Source organism: Hemitrygon akajei, chromosome 10 (genome assembly GCF_048418815.1).
Source record: "Hemitrygon akajei chromosome 10, sHemAka1.3, whole genome shotgun sequence".
NCBI classification, from domain to species: domain Eukaryota; kingdom Metazoa; phylum Chordata; class Chondrichthyes; order Myliobatiformes; family Dasyatidae; genus Hemitrygon; species Hemitrygon akajei.
The window spans coordinates 37705453-37727011 of record NC_133133.1 but is presented as its reverse complement, the minus strand read 5'-3'; the positions used below and the strand labels follow the sequence as shown (position 1 = coordinate 37727011).

Genomic DNA, 21559 nt, shown 5'->3' with positions numbered 1-21559 from the left:
GATTTATAAAGGCCAGCATACCAAAAGCTTTCTTCACCATCCTATCCACATGAGATTCCACCTTCAGGGAATTATGCACCATTATTCCTAGATCACTCTGTTCTACTGCATTCTTCAATGCCCTATCATTTACCATGTATGTGCTATTTGGATTATTCCTACCAAAATGTAGCACCTCACACTTATCAGCATTAAACTCCATCTGCCATCGTTCAGCCCGTTCTTCTAAAAGGCCTAAATCTCTCTGCAAGCTTTGAAAACCTACTTCATTATCCACAATGCCACCTATCTTAGTATCATCTGCATACTTACTAATCCAATTTACCACCCCATCTTCACAATAAATATGACAATCTAAAAATGCCACAATAATTTCAAGCACCAATTAACTATTGATCCCAATCAACCAAAATCATGACAAATTACCTTTTGAACAGGAGATGGAGATGTTGCATTGAAATCTAAGGCTAGATAATCAAGGTTTAACGTTCGGGGCCACTGAGTGTTGCCATTGCCATTATATACAGAGCTTGAACGTTCCTGTGGATAAGGAGAGGGAAAAATCAAACTCACTGACAAAACTCTCTCACAATAATTATCATGCACAACAAATGGCATAAATGTTGAAAAACTGAAATAAAAATACTGTAAATACTCAAAGTTGGCCAGAATTAGTGGAAGCAGAATTAATCATAAGAACTGGAAAAAAGTTCTAGAGGACCAACAGTTCCTCTTGGAAAAGAATTACCTTTTTAAATAAGCATTGAGTCAGGGAAAAGAGGGAAGAAAGAAATAACAAAATGGAAGATCTGTAATAGGATTCTAAAAAGTCTTCAGAGAGGGTTGATTGTGCAAAGCAGGATATATGCTGATACAACAGATGAATCTAAAAGAACTGCATCTGCCAATGGTAAGAACATTACCAATACTTGTTTGATAAAATAAGGATAGTTGTATTAACTGGAGAGTTTTGAACTTATCGTGTTTGGACAATTGTAAAGAAACATGTCATAAGATGAGTTGTTAGACCTTAAGCTTCTGTTAGGCTTTGGGGAAAACAGCATTGGATTGAGATGGCTGACTGTGGGAATTCATACAGCAAATGATCAGTGCTCAGGACCAGATGCGTGAAATGCATAATAATGTTTGGCAAAAGAATGATTCACTCTACATAGGGAATCACATTAAATTAGAAAAAAAAATACAAATTAAAGTTAATATAGGTAAATTCTTGTGTCATCTGGAACAACTGTTTGGATAGTGAGAAAGTTAAAAAGTGAAATGGTTGCCTTCTATGTTCGAAAGGGAATAGAGAAATGGTTTTGCTGACAGTTTGATTGCAAAGGTCAAGCAAGGTTAAAATGCAGAAGAGTTCATTTTTTCATACATCCATGAGTCGCATTGTTTTGTAATTTCTTATAGTAGAACATTAAATGCTTATCACCCCGATTACATTTGTCACAAAATCATTGTATACTTAGACAGTGAAATAAGATATAAATTAGAAAGGGTTCGTATTAAATTACTTTCAAAAATTTCTTCTGACAAGATACAACATGAAATTCACTTAAAGGAAATCTCACGCTGAATTAAGAAACTTCATTAATCTCATGTGGAGAATAATGTTGGGATATGATAACAAATATCTCAGAACAGCGTACAAGACATTTTATGAAATTAAAAAAGCCCATGATACTGATTGCTCCTTTCTTTCTTTATTAACTTTGAATTCTAACATTATGTCCAAATTTTTCTTACTTTCCTAAAATAAATATGAGTTATGTTTTTTAAAATCTATTTAGTCTGCTTGTGATAACAAATATTATGGTTCCACTTCATTCTATTTCATGGCTGAATAAAAAAACAATAGATGTCCTCTCTTTCCTGGATTTTAGTTTTTATGCATGCGCATTCAGATACTTCACCGTGTGTCTTTTCAGTTAACTCATAATTGACAGCAATATGTATTTCTCATTTTTTAAAGCAATATATAAAATTTATCTTCAGTAATGTAAGGGGTGGAAATCCGTCCTTGATGCTTTTACAGGCATAATGTAAGAGCATCCAAATACAAATTTCAGAGCCACAGGCAAATGAGACGTGAATATCATCAAGGCAAAATTTGGCCATTTTTTGTGAGTACAGGAAGACCCCCTAAAGTTAAGTATGAGGACACTTGCATATTTTAATGAGTCTCATGTTTATGGAAGGGCCCTTCTCAGAAATTTGGCAGCGCAGAGCAGAAAAGGCATTGAATTGCAGTATTTACTCTGCATTTCCAAAGGAACCATGATCTGATATTGGCCACAGTATTCCATACACATTTAATTTGTTTTACCATTGCAGTGTAATTTTCTTCACTCTCCCCATCAAACGTGCTGTAGAAACTCCTGAATGAACAACTCTGGCTTTCAGGTGTGATACAGTTAGCTGTACTCCATCTGCTATATTAGAAAAGGAAAAAAAAACAACTCAGGATTGTAATTACACAGCATAGCAAAGAATATTAAATAATGACACTTAGAAATCTATAGGACCAGGACACTCGGTATCTCCAGCTTGTTCTACCATTGTGGTTATTCTGTATCTCAACATCACTTCCCTTGCTGTGATCCATGTCCTTCCTTATAGAAAAGGAACTCCAACTCATTTTTTTACATCTGAATAGAAACTTCCAGAAGTTTTAATTAGTTTGGGTAAATAATCTCTAAAATAGGTTGGCAAAAGACTAATCAGTAATTCATTTCAGCAGGATGTAACAATAATTGCCTTAGTATTGCTCTGGAAGGCAGCCAGAATGTATCTACAGCTACCTAAGGCAGATGTGCATGATCCAATAGAGTCAGATTAAACATTACTTTAGATCCCCACTACTTTAACAGGTATTGGCATTACCAGTTCTGTAAATGAGGTACATATATTAGAAAGCATTCTTCTGGAATGTTTAAAATGAAGGGATAGCTATCCAGTGGAAGTCAACTAGAAGATACGTTTATCACAATGACAGATGAGCATGAGATCAACGATAAAGTGCTTTTTTTTTAGACTGAGGGGTTGAAGGCATTTATAAAATAAATAAAATGTGTTTTAAGAAAGAATATACTTACAATGGCATACTCCGTGTCCTGTTGATACCAGGATAGTTCCAGTGTCCCCTGATTGTCGACAAGCTTGTCAGATCTAAAGGTGGTGGCTTGACTGCAAATTGAACCAGAATGAGTGAGCATAGATTAATTGATGTACAGAGCAGGTGTAAACTCTTCTTCTGTATTGGGAAAAGTCAAAGCAATTCGTTGTTTCATTTGCCTTTACATTATTAATATTTTAAGACATCAAATTTTCAACTGCTGGTTGGTGTGGAGGACATCAGTCTCCAAACCAGCCCATCATTTGTGGAATCTGCAGCCTGGATTCCCTGTTCCAGTTATAGCTTCCAGAACTTGTTTCCTATTTAACACCTTCATCCACAGTGAAGCTTTTTGGCATACCATGCGTTTACTGTAGCAGTGTTATGCACAAGAGCAAACAAAATGAAGCAGGAGAGGGTTATTTTGCCCATTGAGCCTGCTTTTTCTTGCCACCAGATCATGGAGGATCTTCTACCTCAACAATATTTTCATCTCCACTGATCATATCATTATCACATCCATAGATCCCTGCTATATCCAAATCAGCATAACAAATTATGAGTAATCTCTGGATTATGTGCCAATTGAATGAAGTTTAAAGGTTGAGTATGGCTTGTATTTTGATATTGCTGACACAAAGTAATAGGTATGGCCCAGTCCACAATGGTTAAAGCCCCCCTGACCATTGAGCGTATCTACATGGAATGTTGTCACAGAAAAGCACCCAGGACATGTTCTCTTCTCACTGCTGCCTCAAGACTCACACCACCCAATTCAGAAAAAGTTATTACCCCTCAACTATTAGGCTCTTGAAACAAAGGGAATAACTTCACTCAACTTCTCTTGTCCATCACTGAAGTGTTCCCACAACCTATGGATCCACAGTCAATGGCTGTTAATCTCATGTTCTCGATATTTATTGCTTATTTATTTATTTTTATATTTGTACAGATTGTTGTCATTTGCACACCAGTTGAAAGCCCAGTTGGTGCGGTCTTTCATTGATTCTATTATGGTTATTATTCTATTATGGATTTATTGTGTGTGCCTGCAAAAAATGAATCTCAGGGTTGTATATGGAGATGAATATGCACTTTGACAATAAATTTACTTTGAACTTTGAACTTCAAGTGCATTTCTAGGCGTGGATTTCCCATAGAGCCTTTCATTCTTGGTGCTTCCAATGCCAGAAGCAAATCATGCAAAAAAGCTATATTCCCAGATATGTTCCCATGAAGTCTTACTCCATATATAGATAAATATACAATTGATATTTGAAATCACTCTTACTCTTTCTGCTTCTAGGCTTGAGGTTCCTGTTAACTGGAGGAGGTTCTATGTCTGTAGGAATTGTAGATAATGGCAAATTGTCTACGGTGACTGATTGGAAGACCAAATTACTACTAGCGGGACTCATAGGAATGTAACCATCTGATGTGCAATCAGCTGCAGGCATTATTGGAGAAGACCCTGGATTCATTGGAACGTAGCTGTCATCAGTGCTGTCCATGGTACTGCAATGCTGCCCAGAGAGTTTCTGCATTAAGAGAAAGAAATAGTTATGTTTACATAAAACCCAATTTATTTGCTCTACTTTGAAATGTACACTTGATAAACTAAGTACAAATGAATTAAGAGGAACATTAGGCCAACCATATTGAAATTTGACCCAGATTTTGGTGGTAGAATAATAAGGAATTTTATGAGCATGTTATCAGTGTGTAAGGATTCCTGCAACTTTTGGAAAGAAAGGTGAGTGTCATGAACTGCGAGTTGATCTAAAATATGAGATAACTTGCCTTGTCAAAATTAAAGCTCACTGGTCTCCCATGAATTTCAAGAAATTGTTGCATTGGTGTACTGATTGGTAAATTGGTTTATTATTGTCATATTTACCGAGGGATAGTGAAAAACTTGTGTTGCATACACCATTCATACAGATCAAATCATTACAACAGGGAATTGAGATAGTACTGGGTAAGACAATAAAAGAGTGCAGAATAAATTATTGCAGTACAGATAGATAATAAGCAGTAAGATCATAATGAGGTAGATTGTGAGGTTAGAAGTCTATCTTATACTATGGAACCATTCAGTAGTAGATCAGTGGGATAGATGTCATCTTTGAGCATGGTGGTAAGTGCTTTCAGGGTTTTGTATCTTACGTCTATTGGGAAGGGGTAAAAGAGAGAATGCCTAGGGTGGGTTGGATCTTTGATTATGCTGGCGGCCTTACCAAGGCAGTGAGAAGTAGAGACAGAGTCCATAGAGGGAGGCTGGTTTCTGTGACGTGCTGAACTGTCTCCACATCTCTCTGCAGTTTCTTGCAGTCATGGGCAGAGTAGCTGCCATACCAAAGTGTGATGCATCCAAATGGGATGCTATGTCTGGTGCATCGATAAAAATTGGTGAAGTCAAAGGGGACATGCCAAATTTCTTTAGCTTCCTGCAGAAGTAGAGATACTGCTGAGCAATTCATTGTTGAGATACACTAAGCCTCACCAGATGGAGTTAGAGCAGAATCTAGCCACACAGGCATGGGTTTATAGGGAGTAGAGAGCTGAAGATACAACCTTGTGTGGCATTAGTGTTAAAAATAATCATGGCAAAGATGTTGCAGTCTACTGCTTACACTACAGATTGTGGCCTGTTGGTCAGGAAGTCAAGGATCAATTGTAAAGAGAAGCATTGTGTGCCAGGTTTAGGAGTTTACTGTTTGCTTAGAATAATAGAATTGAATAAAATCACTGTAGAAAGTGAGGATTTGAACAAGGAGCATTTTAAGTTTGGGATGAGTTTCTATGATGTCACCCAACTCTGCAACCCAGAAAAGGAGATACATAAGTAAAACTTATTCTACGTTTACAAATTGTGACTTGATAATTTAAAATTAAAATGCTTCAAATATTTTTCAAATTTTTCCTTTCTGTCTTTGCTCACAGCTAACTAAATCTTTTCTTTGTACCTGAACTGACTCCAGTTTGTTTTTTTTATTAAGTCCAATTGTGAACAATAGCCAGATCAGAAATGGTGATCAAATCAACTAATTCCCAAAGAGAACTTCGATTGACCAGTCAGATGGTTCACTGCTGTTCAGTGATAGAACATTTAAAAAATCATAGATACAATTAGCTCATTTCCCAAATCTTAAATTTGATTGGTTTGTAAGATAGATTGTCAGTTCCATTGTTCTTGTGACAGCAGTGATTATGTTACTGGGCAAACATCATCCCAGTGATTTAGAAAAGCGAATTCAAGCCTTACAAATGCAGAAAGAGAATTTATACTAGTCAAGTAAACAGACTTGAAAGAAAAAAGAGCTGTTAAATACTGGACTATGATTAAAAACTGTTATCTATTAGGAAATGAAATTAATTGTCCATTACTGGACCTGTTAAAGTGGTTAACTCTTCAATTGGCTAACACAGTGGTTTTCGAACCTTTTGTCAGGCAAGTCATTTCTACTAAATGTTTTGCCGTGCAGTCCAAGTATAATAACTAGCTAATTCTAAACCTAATTGTACATGCTATCAATGCATTGGCATAAATAAGAACCTGCATTCATACTGCATCTATTGAATTTACTGATGATTACAAGTAGTGATTGGTTTTGAAATCACAAGTGCAACTGTCACTGAGAACAGCAGGTCTCCATGAGAACAGCAGCTGAAACATTATACAGCAACAAGATACTTTATGTCCCTCTGTGAAGGGCAAGCCATGGGTAAAATAAATTTTGGTGACCCAGTTTGCATATTACAATACCCAAACACTGGCTATGACCCCATATTGAAAACCACTATTCTGAAATGATCCGGCAAACCATTTAGTTGTAACAATAATTGCAAAATAGCAAGTATGCTTTTAAAGTACCTTCATTTTATGGGCCACAACAGCTGAACATACTGGCTCTCTGCCATCTTTCAAAAAGCAAGTAAGGATAAATAGAAGCTGATTTTTTCTCTCTCTGCAACCATGCTCATTTGGTGCTAATAACTTGAGTGGGCATGCATTTCCATACTCCCTTGTTTCCCATATAACAGACATGGTGACACATCTGATATTTACACTTCACACATGGTACTCACTAGGTTTCCGTTAAATGCTTCCTCTGCAATTGTTATGCAATTCCCTTGGTAATCAGTAAAAGGAAAGAGACTGCACTCTTCAGCATCTGAAACACAAAATTTGGTTATACGATTGAAGTGCACATCATTATTTTGCAACTAATAACTTTAAAAGTAATTGTGAATTTGTGAACTCACTATTTCTTTTGTCTATTGTGAGTCTCACTTCAAACTTTGAACTTTTTATTCTTAAACCTTGACCGTACCATTGTAAACTGTCTAGCTTTAGCTAAAGATTTTGAGATCTAATAGTTTCTTTTTTGATGTACTTTGCCCAAATCTATTGGCTTGTGATAAAAATTATCTGTAAAGGAGTAACATAATGGACAGAGTCTTGCAGTAAGTGCTCAATAAATGGATACTTCCACTAACTTATTGCGGAGCTTTGCTCCCTAACTTCCTGTAAGTCCCAAGTCATTTCAGCTGGCATTCTCTACAGAGGATTCTTGGACTGCATAAACAGAATAAACAACAGTTTTATAATCTATTCATCAAAGGATTATCTATTTTCATATTTCCTTACAACATTGGGTCACTTAGCTAATTAGTCAATTGATTCTATGCTGACTCTAAGAGCAATCCCACCACTCAATTTGTCCCTTTTATTTTGGGGAAACTTATTCCTTTATGCACAACCTGCTGATTCTCCTGCCACCCCAACATTAGGAATACTTCACAGACCGAATTAAACTACCACCTATCATGAAAAAGGAACTGGTGTTTTTCCAGCATGTATAATGAACAAACTCTTCTTGGGCTTCCAGCCAGGTACAGGTATTGATTATAACTGCTGTTTCGATGACAAACTTTGCCATCTTCTTCAGGGAAGATGCATTCTTTCGCATCATCCCTTTAGAAGATGGCAGAGAGGAGTTTATTTATCACCTAGCGTGTCCATGAGACGTACGAGGAAATGGAAGCACTCCGCAGAATGCACGCGGTCAGAGAAGGAATGCAGTATATGTGCAGCACAGGAGGTCAGAATTGTGTCCAGTTGACCTGAGCTATCAGACAACAGCAGTAGCTGCGACTCCCCACAAACCAGAACGAGGAAATTATAGAGATTATTCAGCAATAGCAAATCAAGTTCAGAAAGAGGGAAGGAAAATTTTAATTTCAGTGAAAGAGATGGTCAAAAGTTTTTAATATTACATTTTTTTTCAACAACAAAATTTGACACATGAAGGAGTGAGAACTCACATTGTAAGTTCATTTGACCTGCCAGAGAATTTGTTTGGCAAGAATTAAGGCCTCCAACGCCATTTAGAATTGACAAGTCTCAACATTCTCTGGTGAATTCAATATCTATCTGGCACTCGTGTAACACAAACTGACACTGTGCAATCTATTTACTTTCCAAATCTCCCAATGACGTGGAGTTGCAGTATAATTCTGGAGGAAGAAGGAAACCGAAAAGCAACCCTAGATATCCACATTTAACCTCATGAACAAGATGATAAGAAATTCCTCTCCGACGATTCTTTAGTAATACTGAGTGGAACTGGTTTCTCCGTTGCTTTCATAGTGAATATGTCTGTATTAAATTATTTGCCTTATAACTTAGCTAAATTATTAACCTAATTAAAAGTAATTATTTTTTAAATAATCAATACTTCAATTTCATTCGAAATATGTTAACATATTCCCATTATACTATAGTGCTGTTTCACTCCATCCTTAGTGTTAAAACAAGAAGTTGATTAAGTTGAATTTCATAGTCTGGTAGGTATTACTGTGTTGTCTGTTAAGCATAAATGTAAACATAATTAGACATGGTTGTGATCCTCCCCTTCCACCTCAACTACTCATCTCTTCAATTAAATATACCACTAATAGTCATCCTGTCAGTTCAAGGGTGAACAACAACAATTTTGCTGAAGTCCCAGGGAGATATTTGGAATCTAAGCGAAGTGGTCATATATTTAAGACCGAGAACAAAGTATATTTCTTTACCAAAACATTTGGAATTTTTTCCCAAAGAGAACTGTTGAGGCTCAGGCACTCAATTTATTCAAGAAAGAGGTTGATAGATATTTGTATATTCAGGGGACGAAGGATAACATTTTAATGTAGCAAAGTGATACAGAGTCACAGATTCATACAGCAATGGAAACAGACCCATTGGCTCAACTCATTTACGCTGATCAAAATACCCTTCTAACCAAGTCCTATTTGTCCACATTTGACCCATATTCTTTTTATTGAATAGTGCTCCAGGCACAAGAAAGTGTTTACCTCTTTTCAATCTCTCAATCTCTTTCTTGAATAAGGCAAGGGAAGTTGGAAGTGATAAATGACTATGCAGAATGCCTTCTTCTTAACTGAATAACTACAGCAAGATTCTCATTTTAACACAGAGAAATATCTCAAGACCCTTTACAGAGACATCGAGAAAAAATGTGAACAATTTTCGAATTGATCATTGGTCATTGAGAATGGAAACAATGGATCAGGTGCAGTCAGTGGAGAGCAAGAAAAAGACATCATTGTTTCACAAAGAGGGGGTATTTTAATGGGCTTGTGTGAGAGAATAGATTATAGGGAAATAAGTGGGGAAGTGGATTTCCCTTAGAGCCAACATGATCTTCTACTGTTTACCATCAGAATGCATTAAAAGACAACTTTAGTTGATGGACATCAGACAAGGAAAAGTTGCACATAAGAATCCCAAGAGTAGCCAAAGTGACATATGTCTGGATAAGGGTTTCAGCAGAGGGTGGGGCCAGGTGAGGCAACTTACTGGAGACAATCTTTGCAATGGAAGAAATATAGCAGTCAGAAGATCATTTTAGGGTCAAGTAGTCTACAGAACTTGGAAAAGATCAGGTTTGTTCTGACTGACACAGCATTTGGAGCAGAAGCTGGTTTATTAGCAAGAGATTCTTTGGGTATGATATATAAAACAATGCCAGGCATTAAAAACTGTAGCATGCCTTTTTGGATTATCTCTGAATATTTGGGAATATTAACAGATTAATTAACTAAACATTATGCATGAATATTACCTCTCCAATATCTTGTTTTCTCCAGACTTGAAAGAGGGATTCTTTTGGGTACTGGAGCTGGGTTCACAGCATAGGCACCATCTCCATTCTCAACCACTTTGTGTGTCTTTTCACGGTCAGTAAGTTGGTTTGGCTTTGGTGGCCGTGGAGGTGGGGTGTTTGATAAAAGATGAATCCCTGTTACCCCAAAGGGTAATGTATTGTGGTTTTTGTCAAAGTTAAAGATATGTGAGAATGAATAAACGGACAATGGAGATGAAGAAGCAGATGAAGGTCCACTGTGATCTTGGTTGGGAAGGATGACCATCTGCGAATCCTGCAAGTTTTTGTACATTGGTACATTGCAACACAACTGTGTTGGGGTGCTGCTCTTGGGCTGTAGATTCTCTTGAACATCTTCTGATCCCGGCAACTCAAAGGAATGATCAAACGATTTATCACATGGAGAACAACTGTTGCTTCTGCAAAAAGAAAATTATCTGATTTAGAAAGTATATCGTGTGTTGTTATCAGGATTCTCAGAAATGGCTCTAAACATATCAGGTACCCTAATTGTAAATGTAGAGGCTGTTATAATGGAGGCATTTCACAGATGCCAAGAGCTCATGAACAAAGGTGAGTCAGGAAGATGTTTTGCTCCAGTTAGACTGCAATTAGGCCACATCTGGAGTATTTCATGCAGTTTTGGTCACGCCATTATAGGAAGGATTTTGAAGCTTTGGAGAGTGTGCAGAAGAGCTTTACCAGAATGCCTGGATCAGAGGATGTGAGCTATAATGAGAGGTTGGACAACCTTAGGTTGTTTTCTCTGAAGTGGTGAAGGCTGAGGGGAGATATAATAGAGGTGTAGAAGCTAATGACGTGCATAGATTGAGTAGACAAGCAGTATCTTTTCCAAGGGTAGAAAAGTCCAATACTAGAAGGCAGGCATTTGGGGTGAAGGGGGTAAATTCAAGGAGTAAATTCAGAGAGTGGTGGATGCCTGGAATGCACTGCCTGGTGTGGTCATAGAGACAAATACTTTAGGGACTTTTAAGAGATGTTTAGATGGGCACATCATTGTGAGGAAAATGCAAGGATATGGACATTGTGTAGGCAGTATGGCATGGTTTTGTTGCCCATTTGATTATAATTTAAATGGTTTGGCACAACACTGCAATTTGAAGGGCCTGTTCCAGTGCTATATTGTTCTATATCCTACGTTCTATGTTCTGTGTTCTATGAGATGGGAGATCTGTAATCAATCTGGGAGAGAAAAATTCACCAGAACAGAGATAAACGTTCTTCTTCAAGAGAAAAATGCACCACGTGTACTTTCTTGCACAGTCAGCTCAATTTTGTTCAGAAGTCCTAATGCAGAACTTCAACCCACAGCCATAAGAAAAGCTGATCAGAGTACCATGTAGCTACTGGAAACAAGATAGTTCTGACCATATTGTACAGTATCATTTCAGGCAACGTTTCTTCAAATCAGAAGGCTTTACCAAATTATTTTATGGAACATTTATTGGTAAAAATGAACAAAAACTGGTCAATGCGCCTGTTCCATTTTGCTCACTTTTGTGCGTGGAGGAGAGATTTGGGGGTTGATGATCATGCTGTCATTTTTTTCTTTCTTGGTCTTGTGGCTATCCGAAGAGGGAGAATTTCAGAGTTGTATATTTTGATTAAAAAATGAGCCATTGAATCTTTTTTGAACCTTTATCATAAAAATAGAGAAATATGATACAAAATCCTTTTCACAATCAATGATTCACATGGATCCAAAAAACGAATTGGAATTATCATTGCAATTAGTATGGTCACTTGTGCAACCTTTTACACTACGGTTGCTTAGTACCTAGTATTGCATCTAAACAATTTTCTCTTACTTTCTTTTGAAGGAGACAGCACTAAGTAAAATTCTACATATGCTGAGCCTTCAGTTTCATGTCTTTAATCATCATGTATGAGAGAGTGGAGAGAGAGTGGAGAGAGGAGGGATGAGAGGGGTGAGAGGGAAAAGAGGGGGAGAAGGGGAGAGTGGGGAGAGGGGTGGAGGGGGAGGAGAAGGGGAATGGAGGGGTAAGGGAGAAGGTGGAAGGGAGAAGGGGGAGAGAGAGGACAGGGGAGAGGGGAGATGGGAGATAGAGGAGAGGAGTGAGGAGAGAGGGAGAGATTCACCTGCAACATAGCATTAGGACTGATTTGATTTGATTAACCTGGTGTTATATAAGAAAGTGAGTTATATTAAGAAACCCCTATTACATGAGCCAGAAGTCTGCTTCACTTCAATAAGTTTCCATTTTCTTTTTTACACAAGATGGCAGGGGGTAGGGAGTTGGGAAATTCATTGGACAATGATCAAAGGCAGGAAACCTTTAGTTTTTTTTCAGACCAAGCCCATTAAAGCCAATTACTGTGCTGGAGAGAGCTGTCGCAGTGCTCTGATCAGCCAACTCACAGTAGGTACAGTGAAGCTTCCTGCCAGACTTTAGTAAGGCCCCTTCCTGGGTCCTATTACCCTACTTCATCGTTTTGTGTGTCAGCTGCAAGGAGGCAGAGCAATGAAGAAATGAGAGCCTATGCCTCTCGGAGAAGAGCAGTTTCTTTATTCCTTTCTTCATCGACCTACTGCAGCCTTTGCACATATTCTTCCTAAAAGCCAGTGGCTGGCACCTGTAGAAATGGAAGTATATTGGAAAGGTTCTCTGCCTGGTCACTGTGCTTTGGCAATTTCAGTTTACACTTTATTCTGCATTACTCGACCTCAATGCACTGTGTAATGATTTGGTCTGTATAAACAGTACGCAAGACGAGCTTTTCACTCTACCTCGTTGTGTGTGACAATAAAGTGATAATCAAACACTCAGTATTGACACCCTATAGTTGAGATTTCACTATAAAAAACTCTCAGCACCAATGAAAACTCTGTCCCTCAATAACATGGTAAGATTGCAAATGACTTGTGGCCTTTATGGGTATACGAACCCTTTACAAGCTGATTCGGAGCAGGTTCTGTTCAGAGCGAAATGGAGCTGACTGACTTATGCCTCTTCTGCAGAAAAGGCAACACTGCCCTGAGCTCAGGGAAGCAAAAGTCAGCCCAGGTTCTCATTTACAATTGCTAGCGATGAAGCTGTTGGACAATACATTGCCAAGAAAAGGAGAAGTCAGAGTTCTGAAATCCCCAACGGAGAAACTTCATGCAATTATTCACAATTTGGATTTGAGTAATATAGACTAGTTAAGAAATCAGAAATGATAAAGCCTGAAGAACTACATCAGTAGTGTAACAGCAGAGGACAGAAAATTAGAAGAAATAGTCGACTGCTGGTATTCATTGGTATTCTGGCAGCAATTGTATCAGCTTAAATGATAAAATGCCTGCATAGCATTCTATGAATTAAATAAAGTGAGACAGCATAGAATGTATAGGAAATGAGTAACATTGATAACCATCTAAAGAAAAAAAATAGTGGTTAAAGTGGCTAGGTTTCCTTATAAATAAACTCATTGGTGGCCAGTGGCCTTCTATACAACAACTTTATTTGTGAAGTCTTTCCAAATCTTTTACCTGGCAGTATCTATTGATTTGGTCTCGCATTGGGATAAAATAAGATAATCCAGAGGCATGGAAGCAGACAGTGTGGAGTCCGATTCACTTCTCCTAGAGCCAGCTTCAGTACCAGAATCTTGAGATGAGGGAAACTGGTCTCTACTCGCCGATTGCTGTGTATGAGTTGAAACAGCAGGAGATGGTTGGAGTGATGAGGAGGTAGTTGGAGAAGAACTGCCAAGGGAATCTGAAAGAAAAATATTTATTATTCTGCTGCACACTGAACATTCTTAGTTACATAGCTGGTGGGAAGATTATCACCATCCTTCTCAACCTCCCCAACCCACAAGTCACAAACCCGACCTGGACATATTACAGTGGAGTAAAGGGAATTACAGAGGCATGAGAGAGGACCTGGCAAATGTTGATTGAAAGGGGTCACTAGCAGGGATGACAGCAGAGCAACAATAGCTGGAGTTTCTGGGAGCAACTTGAATGGCACAGGATAGATACATCACAAAAAGGAAGAAATGTCCTAAAGGAAGGATGACACAACCATGGCTGACAAGAGAAGTCAAAGCCAACATAAAAGCAAAAGGGAGGGCATATAACAGAGCAAAAGGTTCGAGGGAAGTTAGAGGGTTGGGAAGCTTTTAATAACCAACAGAAGGCAACTAGAACACTAGGAGTGAAAAGATGAAATATGAAGGTAAACTAGACAATAATATAAAAGAGGATACCAAACATTTTTTCAGATATATATATAGAATAAAAGAGAGGTGACAGTAGGTGTTGGACCGCTGGAAAATTATGCTGGATAGTTAGTAATGGGGGGTGGGGGTGAGGGGAAACAAGGAAATAGCAGATGAACTAAATGAGTATTTGGCATCAGCCTTCACTGTGGAAAACACTGAAGGTAGTTAAGTCATCTGTACCAAATAGACTACACCCAAGGGTTCTGAAAGAGATATTTGAGGAGATTGTGAAGGTATTAGTAATAATCTTTCAAGAATCACTAAATTCTGGAATGGTTCCAGAGTACTGGAAAATTGCAAATGTCACTCCTCTTGTTACGAAGGGTAGGAGGCAGAAGGAAAGCAATTATAGGCCAGTTAGTCTGACCTATGTGGTTGGGAAGATGTTGGAGTCAGTTTTTAAGGATGAGTTTTTGGGGTATTTGGAGGCACATGATAAAATAGGCCAAAGTCAGCATGGTTTCCTTAAAGGAAAATCCTGTCTGACAAATCTTTTGAAATTCTTTGAAGAATTAACAAACAGGATAGGCAAAGGAGAATCAGTGGACAATGTGTACTCAGATTTCCAACGGCCTTTGAAAAGGTGCCACATATGAGGCTGCTTAACAAGATAATGTAAGAGCCCCTGGTATCATGAACATAGCCCAGCACATCACACAAACCAATCTTCCATCCTTGAACTCACTTTACACCGTATGCTGTCGGAGCAGTTCTGCCAGGATAATCAAGGACTCGACCCACCGAGCCAACATACTTTTTGTCCCTCTTCTCTCTGGGAGAAGGTTCAGGAGCTTGAAGATTCATACGGCCAGATTTGAGAACATTTTCTTTCCAACTGTGATAAGACTGATGAACGGATCCTGACCCAGATCTGGGCCGTACCTTCCAAGTATCTGGACCTGACTTGCACTACTTTACTTCCCCTTTTCTATTTTCTAATTGTGATTTATAATTTAAATTTTTATTATATTTACGTCGATTTGTACTCCAGGGAGCACGAAGCGCAGAATCAAATATCGCTGTGATGATTGTACGCTCTAGTATCAATTGTTTGGTGACAATAAAGTAAAGTATTACAGGAAAGACACTAGCATGGATAGAGCATTGGCTGATTGGCAGGAGGCAAAGAGTGGGAACAAAGGGAGCCTTTTCTGATTGGCTGCCAGTAACTAGTGATGTTCTGCAGGGTATTTCAGTATTGCAGCTGCTTCTTTTTACATTACATATTTATGATTTGGATGACAGAACTGATGGCTTTGTGGCCAAATTTGTGAATGATTCAAAGATAAGTGGAGGGGCAGGTAGTGTTGAAGAAGGAGGGAGACTGCAGAAGGACTTAAGACAGATTAGGAGAATGAACAAAGGAGTGATAGATGGAATACTGTGTTGGGAAGTGTGTGGTCATGTACTTTGGTTAAAGGAAAAAAGTATGGGGTATTTTCTAAATGGGAAGAAAATTTAAAAATCTGAGGTGCAAATGACCTGGGAGACCTTGTGCAGAATTCCCTAAAGGATAATTTGCAGGTTGAGTTGGTGGTGAGGAAGGCAAATGCAATGTTGGCATTCATTTCAAAAGGACTAGAATATAAAAACAATGATGTAATCCTGAGGCTTTATAAAGCACTGGTGAGGCTTTGCTTAGAGTGTTCTGAGCAGTCTAGGGACCCTTTTCGAAGAAAGGATGTGTTGACATTGGAGAGGGTTCAAAGGAGGTTTATGAAAATGATTCTAAGATTGGAAGGTTTGTCATGTGAGGAGTGTTTGATGACTTTGGACTTGTACTCGCTGGAATTTAGAAGAATGAGGTAGGATCTCATTGAAACCTATCAAATGGTGAAATGCCTAGATTAAGTGGAAGTGGGAATGATGTTTCCTATGGTGGGGGTGTCTAGGACCAGAGGGCACAGCCTCAGAATAGAGAGACATCCATTTAGAACTGAGATGAGGAGGAATTTCCTTAGCCAGAGGGTGGTGAATCTGTAGAATTCATTGGCACAGGCAGCTGAAGAGGACAGGTCCTTGAGTGTATTTAAAGTGGAGGTTGCTAGATTCTTAATAAGTCAGGGCATGAAAGGTTACGAGGAGACGGCAGAAATGAGGTTGGACAGGAAATGGATCAGTCATGATCAAATGGCAGAGAAGACTCGATGGGCCGAATGTTCCAATTCTGCTCCAATGTCTTATTAGTGCTTGTTCATCAATGCCGGCTTAAAATCCTTGAACATCCTGCCTTGCCAAATGACTTTGTGTGAGCATCTTCACTCCACAGAGGACAGGAGTTCAAGAATAGCTAAATGTGACCTTTCAAGCACAGGGAAATTAATTGAAAATAAACAAAAATACAGATACTGGAAATCTAAAATAAAAGCAGACAGCATTGGAAATACTCAGCAGGTCAGGCTGTATCTGCGGGGACAGAAACAGAGATGACACTGAGTAGAGGGGCAGTTCCTCAGGATGTGCTTTGGTGGCTGTGAGACATGGGCTCACCCTTCCCTCTACATCTAGAACACTGGATCTATTCTGATAATGCTTCTCTTTCTAACAAGTGGTTCTCATTTATTAGAAACTCAATTGATAAAATATTTTCTGGACATATTTTCCCAAATTAACACCTAATTTAAAACAATACTGCAAAGTGTAACCAATTACAAACTGGATGGACATTTATGCTCAGTCAGTATTAAACTATTGAGATCCATATGACTGAATGAGAAAAAGAAAACATTTGCAAACCACACACACAAAATGCTGGTGGAACGCAGCAGGCCAGGCAGCATCTACAGGTAGAAGCAATGTCGACGTTTCAGGCCGAGACCCTTTGTTGTGTGTCCTGACGAAGGGTCTCAGCCCGAAACGTCGACATTGCTTCTCCCTATAGATGCTGCCTGGCCTGCTGCGTTCCACCAGCATTTTGTGTGTGTTGTTTGAATTTCCAGCATCTGCAGATTTCCTCGTGTTTGCATTTGCAAACTAGTTGTGGCATGGGTTAAATGTACACTAAACCATATCTGAGCAATGATTTATGCAACTAAAAGTTTATTGAACATAGAAAACTATTTTGCATAGGAACTTTGTAATCATTATAACTGAAGGAAACCCCTCTCTGAACATTGGTTTTACATTCTTCTGCAATACAGTTTCAAGTCAAGTCAACTCAACTTTTATTGTCATTTCGACCTAACCGCTGGTACAGTGCATAGTAAAAATGAGACAATGTTTTTCAGGACCATGGTGTTACATGACACAGTACAAAAAAACTAGACTGAACTACGTAATAAAAAAAACCAACACAGGCAAAGCTACACTAGACTACAGACCTACACTGGACTGCATAAAGTGGACAAAAACAGTGCAGGCATTATAATAAATAATAAACAGGACAGTAGGGCAAGGTGTCAGTCCAGGCTTCAGGTATTGAGGATTCTGATAGCTTGGGGGAAGAAACTGTTACATAGTCTGGTCATGAGAGTCCGAATGCTTCGGAGCCTTTTCCCAGACAGCAGGAGGGAGAAGAGATTATATGAGGGGTGCATGGGGTCCTTCATAATGCTGTTTCCTTTGCGGATGCAGCATGTAGTGTAAATGTCCATGATGGCGGGAAGAGAGACCCCGATGATCTTCTCAGCTGAACTCACTATCTGCTGCAGGGTCTTGCGATCCGAGATTGTGCAATTTCCAAACCAGGCAGTGATGCAGCTGCTCAGGATGCTCTCAATACAACCCCTGTAGAATGTGATGAGGATGGGGGGTGGGAGATGGACTTTCCTCAGCCTTCGCAGAAAGTAGAGATGCTGCTGGGCTTTCTTTGCTATGGAGCTGGTGTTGATTGTGGATCATTGATTGTGGTTTGTGGATGATTATCAGACATCACCAGTTTACTTTCTATTTGCTGACTAATCAAGCTGAAACCCTTAGAATGGCTCTTTAATGTATCCTTGAAAACTCAAATTTATTAACATTTGCTAAACTTTATAAATAAATTCAGTAAAATTAAAAGAAATAGCGTTATTTTAGACTTGTCCACCAGGGGGCACCAAAACTAAGTTACTGTACAAGGATTACGATGTACATTCACAGTCACTGCACAAATTCATCACAGGCTAAGATGCTAGACCAAAAAAGGATTGGATGTATTTTGAAAATGCAAGAAAACTGAAAGTAACCAAGAGTTTTTTTTACTTACTTATAACCTTCTATATATTCCCAGTATAATTGGCTGCAGTATACATGGCTGCAGGGAGATCAGACCTGGGAAATGAATGTACAAGGGTATATGTGCTATTGTAGGGACAGAAATGTGGGCAGAGGGGGTGGGGTGGCCCTATTGGTAAGGAATGAGATTCAGTCCTTTGCAAGGGGGGACATAGGATCAGGAGAAGTAGAGTCTGTGTGGATAGAACTGAGGAACAGTAAGGGCAAAAAGACCCTAATGGGTGTTGTCTACAGGCCACCAAACAGTAGCATGGATATTGGGTGCAAGTTGAATAGGGAGTTAACATTGGCATGTGGCAAAGGTAATGTCGCAGTAGTTATGGGGGATTTCAACGTGCAGGTGAACTGGGAGAATCAGGTTGGTGCTGGACCCCAGGATAGGGAGTTTGTAGAGTGCCTACGGGATGCATTCTTGGAACAGCTTGTACGAGAGCCAACCAGGGACAAGGCTATTTTGGATTTAGTCTTGTGTAATGAACAGGATTTGATAAGCGATCTTGAAGTAAAGGAGCCATTAGGAGGTAGTGACCATAATATGTTAAGTTTTTATCTGAAATTTGAGAAGGATAAGGGCAGATCGGAGGTGTCAGTGTTGCATTTGAACAGGGGAGACTATGGAGCCATGAGGGAGGAGCTGGCCAAAGTTAAATGGACGGATATCCTAGCAGAAAAGACAGTGGAACAGCAATGGCAGGTATTCTTGGGAATAATGCACAAGGTGCAAAATCAGTTCATCCCCCGGAGAAGGAAGGATTCAAAGGGGGGAAAGGGGCCACAGTGGTTCACAAAGGAAGTCAGAGATTGCATAGCATTAAAAAAAAGGAAGTATGACAGAGCTAAGGTGAGTGGGAGGACAGATGATTGGGAAGTTTTTAAGGAACAACAGAACTTAACTAAAAAGGCAATACGGGGAGAAAAAATGAGGTACGTACGCAAGTTAGCCAGGAATATAAAGGAGGATAGCAAAAGCTTTTTTAGGTATGTGAAGAGAAAGAAGATAGTTAAGAACAATGTTGGGCCCTTGAAGAATGAATTGGGTGAAATTGTTATGGGAAACAGAGAAATGGCAGAAGAATTTAATAAGTACTTTAGATCTGTCTTCACTAAGGAAGACACAAGCAATCTCCCAGATGTATGGATGGGCCAAGGACATAGGGTAACAGAGGAAATAAAACAGATTGACATTAGGAAGGAAACGGTGATGAGTAGACTGACGGGACTGAAGGCTGACAAATCCCCAGGTCCAGATGGTCTGCATCCTAGGGTACTAAAGGAGGTGGCCCCAGAAATTGCGGATGCATTGGTAATCATTTTCCAATGTTCCTTAGATTCAGGATCAGTTCCTGAGGATTGGAGAATGGCTAATGTTATCCCACTTTTTAAGAAAGGAGGGAAGGAGAAAACAGAGAACTATCGTCCTGTCAGCCTAACATCAGTAGTGGGGAAGATGCTAGAGTCCATTATTAAAGATGAAATAGTGGCATATCTAGATAGCAGTGATAGGATTGGGCTGAGCCAGCATGGATTTACCAAGGGCAAATCATGCTTGACTAATCTATTGAAGTTTTTCGAGGATGTAACCAGGAAGTTAAACAAGGGAGATCCAGTGGATGTAGTGTACCTTGATTTTCAGAAGGCATTTGATAAGGTCCAACATAGGAGATTGGTGGGTAAAATCAGAGCTCATGGCATTGGGGGAAGATATTGACATGGATAGAAAACTGGTTGGCAGATAGAAAGCAAAGTGTAACGGTGAATGGGTGTTTCTCGGAATGGCAGGTGGTGACTAGTGGGGTGCCACAGGGCTCGGTATTGGGACCACAGCTGTTTATGATTTACATCAACGATTTAGATGAAGGCATTGAGAATAACATCAGCAAGTTTGCTGATGATACTAAGCTGGGTGGCAGTGTGACATGTGATGAGGATGTTAGGAGAATTCAGGGTGACTTGGATAGGCTGAGTGAGTGGGCAGATACTTGGCAGATGATGTTTAATGTGAATAAGTGTGAGGTTATCCACTTTGGGAGTAAGAACAGGAAGGCAGATTATTATCTGAACGGTGTAGAGTTAGGTAAGGGAGAAATACAAAGAGATCTAGGAGTCCTTGTTCATCAGTCACTGAAGGTGAATAAGCAAGTGCAGCAGGCAGTGAAGAAGGCTAATGGAATGTTGGCCTTTATTACAAAGGGAATTGAGTACAAGAGCAAGGAAATCCTCTTGCATTTGTACAGAGCCCTGGTGAGACCACACCTGGAGTATTGTGTACAGTTTTGGTCTCCAGGGTTAAGGAAGGACATCCTGGCTATAGAGGAAGTGCAGCATAGATTCACGAGGTTAATTCCTGGGATGTCCGGACTGTCTTACGCAGAGAGGTTAGAGAGACTGGGCTTGTACACACTGGAATTAAGAAGATTGAGAGGGGATCTGATTGCAACATATAAGATTATTAAGGGATTGGACAAGATAGAGGCAGGAAATATGTTCCAGATGCTGGGAGAGTCCAGTACCAGAGGGCATGGTTTGAGAATAAGGGGTAGGTCATTTAGGACAGAGTTAAGGAAAAACTTCTTCTCCCAGAGAGTTGTGGGGGTCTAGAATGCACTGCCTCGGAAGGCAGTGGAGGCCAATTCTCTGGATGTTTTCAAGAAGGAGCTAGATAGGTATCTTATGGATAGGGGAATCAAGGGATATGGGGACAAGGCAGGAACCGGATATTGATAGTAGATGATCAGCCATGATCTCAGAATGGCGGTGCAGGCTCGAAGGGCCGAATGGTCTACTTCTGCAC

General features: G+C 39.4%; 1 protein-coding gene across 1 annotated transcript in view; it reads right to left on the bottom strand.

The window, feature by feature from the left end:
* Window positions 1-21559, bottom strand: part of gab3 (GRB2 associated binding protein 3) — a 134259-nt gene that overhangs the window by 8256 nt on the left and 104444 nt on the right. The window contains exons 3-9 of the mRNA XM_073058039.1: window positions 13817-14045; window positions 10261-10721; window positions 7217-7302; window positions 4419-4665; window positions 3108-3198; window positions 2339-2444; window positions 427-540 (exon numbers count right to left, since the gene is read on the bottom strand). Coding sequence (XP_072914140.1) covers window positions 427-540; window positions 2339-2444; window positions 3108-3198; window positions 4419-4665; window positions 7217-7302; window positions 10261-10721; window positions 13817-14045 — 1334 coding nt within the window. The remainder of the gene's footprint in view (window positions 1-426; window positions 541-2338; window positions 2445-3107; window positions 3199-4418; window positions 4666-7216; window positions 7303-10260; window positions 10722-13816; window positions 14046-21559) is intronic.